The sequence below is a fragment of the Stenella coeruleoalba genome (genome assembly GCF_951394435.1).
Source record: "Stenella coeruleoalba genome assembly, chromosome: 1".
Lineage (NCBI taxonomy): Eukaryota > Metazoa > Chordata > Mammalia > Artiodactyla > Delphinidae > Stenella > Stenella coeruleoalba.
The window spans coordinates 15,979,452-15,992,166 of record NC_137169.1 but is presented as its reverse complement, the minus strand read 5'-3'; the positions used below and the strand labels follow the sequence as shown (position 1 = coordinate 15,992,166).

The 12,715-nt window shown below is 36.8% G+C and overlaps 1 protein-coding gene across 10 annotated transcripts in view; it reads left to right on the top strand.

Moving 5' to 3' along the window:
• The window catches only part of EIF4G3 (eukaryotic translation initiation factor 4 gamma 3), a 367,346-nt gene that overhangs the window by 226,992 nt on the left and 127,639 nt on the right, over positions 1-12,715 (top strand). For 8 of the 10 annotated variants that reach the window (XM_079928402.1, XM_079928400.1, XM_079928398.1 and 5 more), the window contains 2 exons: positions 2,300-2,408; positions 8,425-9,264. In XM_079928402.1, coding sequence (XP_079784528.1) covers positions 2,300-2,408; positions 8,425-9,264 — 949 coding nt within the window. The remainder of the gene's footprint in view (positions 1-2,299; positions 2,409-8,424; positions 9,265-12,715) is intronic. The other 2 variants (XM_079928399.1, XM_079928396.1) reach the window with 1 other exon arrangement.

Genomic DNA, 12,715 nt, shown 5'->3' with positions numbered 1-12,715 from the left:
ACAGCTAAGGATTACCTTTGTGTGGTTTGTTTTTTTTTTTTTTTTGGCTGCGCCATGTGGCATGTGGGATCTTAGTTCCCCGACCAGGGATCGAACCTGCACCCCCTGCATTGGAAGTGTGGAGTCTTAGTCACTGGACTGCCAGGGAAGTCCCCAGCTGAGGAAATAGAGTACTTTCCTAGCATTCCGTGGCTATATAACTAAGTACTAGATACTTGGATTTGGAACTATGAGTTAACCAACATGTTATCTCACTCCTTTCTTATAAATCTTTATACATAACATCTTCCTAGAGCTTTGTTGTTGGAAAAATGCCTGTGCAGTTGTCTTTTTAATATGATTGAAGGTATTTTAATCTTAGATTGAAAAACTCTCTGATCTATACAAATTTATAGGTATCAGCAGTCTTTTACTGTCTTAAAACTCCCACCTTAACCATGTATATCATTTATTTTGGTGACCTACTTTCAGCAGTTACCCTTTTTCATTGGTTATTAATTTCCCTGACTATTAGAGTAGTTAATATTTTCATTCTTTCTGGTAAAGGACACAATTTACTGATCTTTCTTTCCTGGGTTATGTGGATAACTATTTAATAAATATTAAAGAGTATAGACTCTTTCCTTTGTTCTAGAGCTGTTTTCAACCATAGAATTGAACTGAGTCCCTACAGTCATCCCTCAGTATCCACAGAAGATTGGTTCCAGGACCCACGGATAGCAAAATCCGTGGATATTTAAGTCTTTTAGGTATTAATGGCTAGTACAATCAGGTCTGTGTATCTGCGGTTCACACATCTGTGGGTATAGAGGGGTGACTGTTATTTTCACTTACAGCTGGGAACCCTTCCTAGTTTTTGAATTTTAATAATAGAATTTTTTTCCCACTGGAGCTAAGGATTCAGAGTAGAGTAATCATGGTAGTACTATCCATTTGACAGTGATTCAAAGTGAAAATAGAAACTCTTTCATTTTTTACATATGGAAATATAATTTTAGTGGTCTTCATTTAGAAGTTTTTGTGGAATATGAGTACTTTCATGGTCTATAATGAATAGGTGAGATAATACTATTTTTCCCATTTTTATCTGTTATTTTATACATTACATATAGTCCTATATAAATTGTATGTTGTACATTGTGAAAAGCATTGTTAGTTAAATGACATACGGTAAATGATAGGTGTTTAACTCATATATTTCATTTTATATTCCTACTGTATGTGAGACTTACTGACTCGAAAATATTTTTCATTAACTCCCATTTTTGAGTGGCCCTGTCTACCCCCAATTTCCCCATCCCCTCCAAAAAAAAAAAAATCAGAATTGTGCAGGGAGCTCTGCTCTGATAGCACTGATAGAATTCAACATAGACGATTATAGCTATCAAAAAATTGACCTTAGATCTCCGAGGAGAGACACTGCTTTGTTGTGTGGCTTTTGTGTAACCCTCAAATCCAGAACAAATACCTAACTGGAATGTGATGCAGATTGAATGTTCTCGTTCTTTCTTGTGTAATTCTTTTTCCCTCTAAGTTGAACAATGCCTGCAATTTTTTTCAACCTACTCTGCTAGGATTTTGATGGGCATTTTTTATTCCATATACTGGCTGATTGAAAAGGATAGTTTTCTCTTAGCTCTGAAAAGCCAGATACTTTACTCAGATTTCAGACTCTGAAAAGATATCATCCTTGACCCAGAATCTAAAGACATTTTAAGGTGAAAGTTTCTTTAAAGGCTTTCCAAGTTGCATTTCACCTGAGTGGTTATATGGACAAATGGTAAGAATCACCTTTCAGTATTGTTTTCTTGAATCAGTAACTGGTTTTAAAACCCATCATGTTTTGTTTGTCCTCTTTTTGGCTGATGAACTACTTTGCTAGGTAATTTATAAATGAAGTTGACCAAGTCCCTTTGGTCTTGACTGGGAGGATGCTAAATTCTCTCTCAGATGTGACATAACTGTTAGATTGAAAGTCTGTCCTTAGAAGGAACACTGGAGAATGCATTATACTAATGATTGTTGTGCTGTCTTCTCTTGCTGTGGTTAATATTAATCATCTCTTTTCCTTCCCCTTTCCTGCTGCCTCTTTTCCTTTTCTTCCTTGTCTTCCCATGTACTCTTTGAATTTATTATACTGGCCTATATATTTTTTCCTTGCTTTCTGTTTTTGTTTTGTTTTTTTTTAATTTTGTGATCTCCTGCCCTACTTTGTCTTCCCCACTTGCCTTGGGTTCCATGTTGCTAGTTTTTATGTTCGCACGCTCATTATCACCCTTTTTTGTACTTCAAATCCCAGCAGCTGCCCAGCCAGGTCCCTGAGCACAGCCCTGTGGTTTATGGGACTGTGGAGAGCGCTCATCTTGCTGCCAGCACCCCTGTCACTGCAGCTAGCGACCAGAAGCAAGGTTTGTGTATGACTATTTTCCTCCCTCTTACCTTTAGTCTCTTTCTTTTTTTTTTTTTTTAATTAATTACATTGCCCTCAGCATTTAGGAATAAAAGTAAAACATGAGGATTATTTAGATACCCACTTTTAAAGAAAGCTTTGAGATGGAAAATCAGTGTTCTACTTCTAAGAAAGTAAAGTAGGTATGATTAGTAAAAATTTTTCCTACATTCTATTAATGCCTCACTGTCAATGTATATTTATAGGTAAAAGCTTACCTGCCTTAAACTGTTTCTTTTGGAACAAGCTTGGGGAAAATAAATCGATGTATATATTTTACCAAATGTTGGTGAAATAAGTACACATACTGCTTCTTGGATTATAAATAGGAAACTTTAAGGGAAATCTCATGCCAGAAAGTGGGTTATCACAGTCTCTCTTTCCTGCCTAGTTGGATTTAAGTTGACCTTAGCTAAAATTGGGAGATAATTCATTAGACACAGAAGGAAGCAAGTTAGTTTGTTCATGTTTCTGATTTCATTCTAAGAATGAATAGAAGTCATATGTGTTTTCTGTTTTCTTGAGTTATTTATTCCTCCAAACCCCTTAATATTCCATAGCTGATGTATACTTTCTGTACTTTCTAAAAATTATTCTTTAAAAAGCATTGGGGGGCTTCCCTGGTGGCGCAGTGGTTGGGAGTCCACCTGCCGATGCAGGGGACACAAGGTTCGCGCCCCAGTCCGGGAAGATTCCACATGCCGCGGAGCGGCTGGGCCGTGAGCCATGGCTGCTGAGCCTGCGCGTCCTGAGCCTGTGGTCCGCAACGGGAGAGGCTGCAGCGGTGAGAGGCCCGCGTACCGCAAAAAAAAAAAGCATTGGGAATTTGCACACAGTCAAAGTAGAGGTATTTAGTGGCATTGTTTTTTCACTGGATTGCAAGATGATAACACAAACTTCTAATGTGTGGTTTCAGTGTTTCCTTACGGCATGCAAAGATAATATGGTGTTCTTTCCCTTTAGTATTCAGGAGCCTAGTAGACTTGAACAGAGACAAGTCCTAAATTTTGTTTTATGAAATAGTTTTAAACCACAAGATAGGTAATAAATCCTAAACTGGCATGCTTCTAGAAGTTTGCAGTGTCAAATACTTCTTTCAGCAATGTTCAGAGTTAGAGACTCATAAATGCTTAAAGTTAAATTTTTTAATATTAAAGCCATTCACCATGCAGGAGTGCAGTTTGTAGGTATTGTGGAAGGCTACTTCCTACCACCAATAATCAAGCAATTTTGAGTCAAAATTCAGAATATTTTCAATCTGAGTGGAGAATTTTCAGGGTATTCCCTTCAAAATGTCATTACTTTTGCACAGTTATAATCCTTTTGCTAGTTAGAATTGTGCTAAACATACTAAATAATTACCATGCAGAGAGGCCTTAAAATATATCCTTTACACTGACTTTCTCTAGCTGGGCTACAATACAAGGAATTCATAACATATCTTGTTGGTGATAGCTCTGACCTAAGATTTTTGGATTAGGTAGATACCTGCATCTTACCATATTTAGGCCTTGATTTGCAGAAGGAGGAATGTAGGATTCTTTGTTTCCTCTCAGTTTTTTATGCTTAGTGGAAATTTGAATAATAAAATCAACATTTCAAATTGATGTTTGATATAGATATGAGTGAATTGGAAAATGTTCGACATTACCTTGATGAAAAGAAAAACTTCTGTTTTAAGTATATTTCATAGAGCTTATAGTAACTTTTTGGAACTACTGCTGTCTTCCTCTAGTACCAGCTGTTCTCCAGAAAACTCAGTAGTTCTAATCTTCTGTTTCTAATTCTATCCATAGCTTGTCAATATATAGAATAGTTTTCAGAGTAGTTTTCTTTTTTAAATTAAATATATGTAATTCAAATAAAATTAGAAAGCGTTCATCATTTTTCAGAGAATTCTTTAACAGTTAAGAAAGTTTTAAAAAATTTCTTCTTAACTGTAGATTCATTTTGAAATTAAAGTAGGATACAAAAATGCACTGTTTTAAAAAATTGTTATATTACCCCCAGAAACAATAGATTCTGCATTCTGCAGTCAGATTGGTTTTTCTCTCTTGATGGAAATATCATTACGGAGGGTTTGTACTGGGATCCCACTTTAGCCCCAAAGTCTCCCACTAGCTTGATTCACCTAAATACTTCTTTTTCCATAACCCCCCCCCTTTTCCCCTCTGAATTGGAAGAATTTAGGATTTGAGATCATTTTTAGATTCTTGAATTGGAAGAATTTAGCATCTGAAATCATTTTTAGGTTCTAGTTATATGACCTTGGACCTGTGACTTAATTTCTAAAACCCTCAGTTTCCCCCTCTGTAAAATAGGAACGTAATAGTTTTTATCCCTTTGGTGATTGTAAGAATTAAAGGACACTATGTATATATGGTATTTGACCCATTTCCTGGTACATATTAAGTGCTTAATAAATGTTAGCTGCCATAATTAAGTGTCTGATTTTCTCAGTTTTTGATGTGAACAGCTGGAATAGTTACATGAAGACCAAGTTTCCAGACAAATATGCCATTTCCCATTTGTTTTGGTACTTGATAAAAACCCAAGGAAGACCTCAACTTGACTTGTAGAAAGACTGTTGAATGAATTAAAATCTTCAGTTGGTGTGATAGTCTAGAGACACAGCTTAAATGATTGTTTGATGTTTGAAAAAATGCATTCAGCTCAGCGTATTGAGGATATGGTATGTATAATTAAATACAAATAAAAGTTATTTGAGCCTTAGTCTTAGTGCGTTTTGAAGGCTCTTGATGTAGAGTAGGTATTCAACGAATGGTATTCTGTTGTAATTCAACCAGTTGTACCAGTGTAGCTCAACTGGGGCTCTTTTGGAATTTAGGACAGGACTATTCTCTGTCAAATGAGACTGTCCCTCAAACTGCAGGATGCTTACTTAGCATTCTTGGTCTCTCCCCATTAAATGATAGCAACACCGTTTCGGTCATGTGTGGCTCCTGACAACCAAAGGGCGCCCATCTAGGAGCTTGGTTCCACCACTCTATGAGAATAAAAGGGAGGAGTTTTTTCTTTCTTATAAATTTGACATTCATTATAGAAACTGTGGTTAAACACAAAGAAAAATTATCTCTTATCTCATTATCCAGAGCCATTGTTAATAACCTGTATGTAATTCTAGACTTTCCTATATGCATCTATGTTAGTAGTCTGTATTTTTTTTGTTACCAGTAGGTTTATGCTCCACGTGCAATTTTTGTGCCCTGCTTTTTAGAAAAACATGTCTTTTATTATAAACAACTTTCTATATAATTAAATACTCTTTTAAAAACTTATTTCAAATGATTGCAGTAATTACCATTATATGCCCCGACCATTATTTCTTTAATAAGTCCCTCATTGTTAGACATTTAGTTTATTTTTCTATTATAATTTTAGTTTATAATATAAATATTTAGTTTATCTTTCTATTATAAATATTGTTGCTTTAAATATTCTAGACCTGTCTTTTCTCTTCAGTGTTTATTTCCTTAGAAAAAATTCTTAAAGGTGAAATTCCTGCAAATTCCTAAAAATGGCCAAATGTTATAAACATTTTGAATGCAGTATATTAGATTTCAAACTATCATGGCTCTGAAAAACATACTCTTAATAGTAAAAGTTCTTAGAGAAATAAAATCAGTGTTCTTTATTTAGATCTACTCTATTATACCTTTCAGCTTTCTGTAGTAAAAGTTTAATGAATTAATTAAAGGACTTATTTCAAAATAAGGAGCTCTCAAAATAATGAATTTTTTTTTTGTTTCTAATTTTCTTTATTAATGTTAGCTATTTCTCAAGAGTATATAGAAGTTTCAGTCATAGGTCTGCTTTTGTTTGATATTTTTAGTATCAGAAATTTTATTTCCCAAAATTAATAATTGAATTGACATACTCTTATTAGATTGTTAATGTGAGATTTACTATTTTCTGCTGTTTAATTTAATTCATCTAGGTTTCATTCAGTGGTCATAAAGGGTAATATCCTTTTTTTAAAAATTAATTAATTAATTAATTTATTGGCTGCATTGTGTCTTCGTTGCTGAGCGTGGGCTTTCTCTAGTTGCGGCGAGAGGGGGCTACTCTTCATTGCGGTGCGCGGGCTTCTCATTGCGGTGGCTTCTCTTGTTGCGGAGCACGGGCTCTAGGTGCACAGGCTTCAGTAGTTGCAGCACGCGGGCTCAGTAGTTGTGGCACGCAGGCCCTAGAGTGGGTGGACTTCAGTAGTTGCAGCGTGTGGTCTCAGTAGTTGTGGCGCACGGAGTTAGTTGCTCTGCGGCATATGGGATCTTCCCGGTCCAGGGATCGAACTCGTTTCCGCTGCATTGACAGGCGGATTCTTAACCGCTGCGCCACCAGGGAAGTCCCAAAGGGTAATACTCTGATGTACTTTTTAATAGTGGTATCTTATAATCTGGGTTACCCATGTAGCAGTTACTCTGGTTGAGTTGGAAAGTATTTTCATCAGAGATATTTTAATAAATACGTATTTATTTTATATATATCACATATATGTAATAAATATAATAGATGTATTTCTTTGAATGTTTTTGTCTCTTGCCCTGGCAACTTAGTCTGAAATATTTGGCATTCAGAGCCTATTGATCTTATTTCTCCACTACAGTAAATAGGCAGAGTTAAAGAAACACTGGCCTCTAAGCCCATCGATTAAAGTGAATTTTAAGGCCAGTAAAAGTAGTTGCAGTGAATGAATTAGCCTTTAACAGCTTAATTTTACCATCTGTTTATCTGATCAACGAGCATATTTTCTTTGGCAGACTTACTTAACTAAAAGTTATTGTAAACACTCAACTTCACTTATGCATAAAGATTTCTGGCAGAGAAAGTAAAGTCCCTTTCAGTTTAGATTGTCTTTCAGCAGTGCTTAAAATTTTTGTTTGCATTTGATGAACATGCTCATGAGTAGCTGTTTTTCCACTGGAGCCTGTTTATTCCACTAAGGAAACACAAGGCTGTAAACCAGTCTAATCTCCTTTGGTTTCATCTTCCCAGGCATGAATCATGTATCAGTTTACCTGGAATTTTAAAATATAGAAGTTTTCCTGAGTTAGCTTTCCTTTCATTTTTCTGGTTTATTATGATTATCAGTTTATTAACCTTTATTATGATTATCAATTTATCTCACTCTTGCTGTCATTCTTTTTCTGTCTATATACAGATGTACATTTTCTGTATTATTTTAATATATATTGTTTATTTTTAATTGGACTTGATTATCTGAATATTAACGTTGGTTTCTCCTTAAAGAATTTTTTTTTTTACAACTGAAGATACAAGATAAATTTCCATTTTTATTCCTTAACATTATTTCTAGTTATATGCCTCTTTTAAGAAATGAAAGTTAATTTCTAAATGAATTTTTATGTTCAGGAACTTGATTTCACTGAAAATAAACTTCATTGATAATAAATGACACCATGATAGTTTTTATTGAAACAGTTTTTTTATACAGGTAATACATGTTCTTTATAAAAATCCCCCAAATGCAGAAATATATAGAATAAAAAATAATATCTGTATCCAATAATTTAATCTCCAGTTATTTTCCCCTGAACTGTCCTGTCCTGTCTCCATAGTGTATCCTTGGTAGAAAAATTTTCTACAGATGAAGGCTTTCCCTACCTTAAAGAAAAGCCCCATTCCCATCCCGAGAATGTTTTAGTTACAGGTTTGATTAGATTTTCCCTTTGTGTTCTTGACATAGTCATTTGGTGAATTAATTCCTTCTCTTACTTAAAAATAAACTTTATATATGTATTGGAGGTTAAGTAATAGTGGAAAATAGAGAAGAAAATATGACAATGTTTTTGGAGTGGCAAAATAATATTTTGATCTGTCTTCTGCTGCCCATGTTTTAGAATAAGAGATTAAAAGAATTACCCTAAAATAATACAATACAACCTCTGATCCAAAAATTATTCCTAAATGTCTTTCATTTTTTTCTTTCCCAGAAGAGAAGCCAAAACCAGATCCAGTGTTAAAGACTCCTTCCCCAGTCCTTAGGCTAGCCCTTAGTGGAGAGAAGAAAGAACAAGCAGGCCAGACATCTGAGGTTACTGCAGTAGAAGCCATACCAGAGCTTACTCTGCCTCCATCACCTACCACTATTTCTCCACTTGCTCGAAGTACAGTTGCTTCCCCCACCTCTGCTGCTCTTAGTAGCCAGCCAGTATTCACCACTGCTACTGATGACAGATGTGAACTCTCTTCCTCAAAAGAAGACACAATTCCTATACCCAGCCCCACATCTTGCACAGAAGCATCAGATCCTTCACCAACAGATGAAATTGATGATGATATATGCAAGAAATCTTGTAGTGTAGCACCTAATGATATTCCGCTGATTTCTAGTACTAACCTAATTAATGAAATGAATGGAGTTAGTGAAAAATTACCAGCCACGGAAAGCATTGTGGAAATAGTAAAACAGGAGGTGTTGCCATTGACTCTTGAATTGGAGATTCTGGAAAATCCCCCAGAAGAAATGAAAGTGGAGAGTGTTGCAACTCCTATCACCCCTTCCATAGTTCCCTCCTTTTCTCCGTCTCCTCCAACTCCTCCAGCTTCTCCTCCTCCCACACCAGTCATTGTTCCTGCTGCTGCCTCTAACGTTAGTACTGCTGGTGGTCCCACCGCAGTTCAGAGAGTCTTAGAAGAGGACGAGAGCGTAAGAACTTGCCTTAATGAAGATGCAAAAGAGATTCAGAACAAAATAGAGGTAGAAGCAGATGGGCAAACAGAAGAGATTATGGATTCTCAGAACTTAAGTTCAAGAAAGAGCCCAGTCCCAGGTAAGCTTTTCTGTTATTAATTATATTTTGCTTGTTGAACATGAAAAAGAAGCAGTGTTTGAGTTATTTTTTTATTTTACTTTTTTTTTTTTTTTTTTTTTTTTTGCGGTACGTGGGCCTCTCACTGTTGTGGCCTCTCCCATTGCGGAGCACAGGCTCCGGACGCACAGGCTCAGCGGCCGTGGCTTACGGGCCCAGCCACTCCGCGGCATGTGGGATCTTCCCGGACCGGGGCACGAACCTGTGTCCCCTGCATCGGCAGGCGGACTCTCAACCACTGCGCCACCAGGGAAGCCCGAGTTATTTTTTAATTGGCTACTTTCCTTGACTTCCAGAAACATCAGATGAATGCTATAATTCCTAGTCTGATTTCTTCATTGGTGTGTTTATGTTTTAGTGCATCCAGCAAAGAGTTACTCCATTGTCTAAAAATGCAAATGAAATTTCAAATAGACAAAATGCCTCCAAGGTATATGTCACCATACACGTGTTTTTTGTTTTTGCCTCGTTCATATGACTCGTTTCCTCCGTGGTTAATTTCGTTGCTTTGGGGCTGGAAACCAGCATGGTCTATAGTCTATAGTCCCAGCATGGTCTATAGTCTGTAGTCCCTAATACTGTCTTCTCGGAATTTTAAAGCCTAATCAATCCTAAACTTAAAAGAATTCCTCTATGCAAGACCTCTTCTTTAATCTTGGGTTAAGGAAAATAGCAATCAGAATGTCAAAGGTTTATAACTAGTTCTGAAAAATAAAAGTACCCTCTCTGATTAACTCGCAGATAGGTTTAATGCTCTTCCGCTTTTTCTTTTTAAAGTTTCATTTTTCCTGAAATATTAATTTTATCATTATTACTTTATCATTAATATTGTCAAAGTATTATATTCTTCTGAATTCAAAATTATTTCTTTTTAATGTAGCATCACCTGGAATCTTGGATCTAACCATTAGGTTTTTATAATATTAATCAGAAGTTATCTGAGGCTTATCAACTATTCTTACGTCAGTAGTGCATAAGAATATGGCTTTTAACAAGTCAGCATAGGGCTTCCCTGGTGGCGCAGTGGTTGAGAGTCCGCCTGCCGATGCAGGGGACACGGGTTCGTGCCCCGGTCTGGGAAGATCCCACATGCCGCGAAGCGGCTGGGCCCGTGAGCCATGGCCGCTGAGGCTGTGTGTCCTGAGCCTGTGCTCCGCAACGGGAGAGGCCGCAGCGGTGAGAGGCCCATGTACTGAAAAAAAAAAAAAAAAAGAAGTCAGCATAGCCCATCTTCTGAAACATTGCCCTACACTGTATCATTTGCTCTCTGTGTACCTGTCAAGTTGAGTTATACAATTTGACAAGTGGCTGCTCCCCCAGCAGTTGATCTAGATATGTACTGGAGATGTTTTAGTCACCCACATCCCCAATATTTATTGCCTACTGTGACCTGTCTAATTGAGAAACTTGGCAAATCAAAAAACCTGATCTCTACCTTTAAGATGTGGTTTTCCCACCCAGCTCAGCTCTCGAGGTAATTTCCTCATGAAGGTCTCTGAGAGGTGTCTGGTTCTTTGGAACTGTAGAACGCCTAGTTCCACAGTAAACCAGAGCAGAAAAGCAAACAATGCCAGGCAGTTGGGACTGGGAGAAATGTATCATAAATATTTATAAATCGCCTGTTTCCTCAATAGACTGGCCTCTGTAAGCATCAGTATGCTCCAGAAGCATAGTGCCTTCACTGTTAGGAACTTCTCCTTGGTGGGGTGATGACCTGGGGCTTTTTTGTAACTCTTTGAAAAAACAATCTTACTTTTGGTGTGGCTGTAGGTGAATGCCCCTCCAAAGAACACTTGTTTGATGGAGAATAGTAATTTGTTTGACCCTTCCTTTTTTCCCTTCATTTACCTGCCTGTGAGTTGTCATTCAACAGTTAGTGATGTGGTAGTTCCCAAAATAGGAGAAGCTATTGAAGAAAAATGTTTTGAAAAAAACATCCAAACAAATAATAGAAAGAATAGCAGGCATAGGGAATACAGTCAAAGATACAGACCATATCTCAGAACTGAAATCAGTATAAAGCAAAGTTCTGCACTGAAATCCCACTTCTACTCATCCCTGACATTCATTCATTCTTTTAAGCAGTTTGTCACTTAGGTGGCCTGATATTGCAAGACAGCTCCCAGGGATAAATGGACAAACAGAATTTGGAGTTAAGTTGTCTTCATAGCATGGTACATTTTTTTCGAAATGCAAATACTCTTGGAGTTAGTAATATAAGTCACCAGCACCTTAGTAAAAGAATATAGATTATTCAGCAGTAAACCAGAAGATAGCTAAAAGAAAGAACTGTCTTTTGCCATGATTAGGGATGAGGTAGAGGTTAGTGATGTCAGGAAGGAAAGTGTCTTGGCATTTTTCTAGTTTCATGATTTTTTTAACCTATGAATATGTTTTAAAGGAACTAGAAGTTCTGTAACTTCCCTTTATATCTTACACTCTTCAAAATTCAAAGTAAATGAACCTCAAGAACCCATGCACCTCTAGCATTTTTTAAATTGTAAGCCTTACCAGAAACATTCCTGGCCCTCTGATTTCAGTGTTAATATTTTTTAATGTTATTGCTACAAAAGTTAACTATGAAAATTAACTCATCATCATTCTTTTAGATAATATCGACCTGAAATTGTCATATGCTTAATGACTCCCGTCTTTTTTGCACTTATTTAGCGTACCTTGTTTACTTTGAGAGGATATTAAAATTGTAACAGTTTGGTTTGGATATCAGTCTTTGGTTGTTGACTTTTGAGAATAGTTCTTACTGTCTCTGCCTGAGGATGAAACACTTTAAAGCTGGCTTCAGAAACCATTTGCTTTTCACAGCTGTGATGCATAGAAATAGGCAGTAGTTTGTATAGAGGTACTTGTTTAAAGCAGTGAAGTCAGACTTAGGGTGTATGATCCCTTCTCTTACTTCTGCTAGAAAACATTTTCTTGCCACTATTCTAGATCATATTTCTGACTGGAGCAAATTGCAGCAATTCTGGATGCTTAGGGGTTGAAGGGCAAACCCTATAAAACGAGAATTGTGTCTGCAGGGTACTCTGAAAAGCCTCAGAGATGGGCCAGACTTTTGATTCATATGATCACTTCAATAATTAAATGTGCAAAAATCTGTATTAATTGATTTCTTTTTAAAAATATTTATTTATTTTGGGCTGCGTTGGGTCTTAGTTGCGGCATGCGGGATCTTTTGTTGCAGCGCACGGGCTTCTCTGTCTCTAGTTGTGGCACGTGGGCTCTCTCATTGAGGTGCGTGGGCTTAGTTGCCCTGTGGCATGTGGGATCTTAGTTCCCCAACCAGGGATCTAACCCACGTCCCCTGCATTGGAAGGCGGTTTCTTTACCACTGGACCATCAGGGAAGTCCCTGTATTAACTGATTTCTTGAAGTCCTAGGAATTTTTATTATG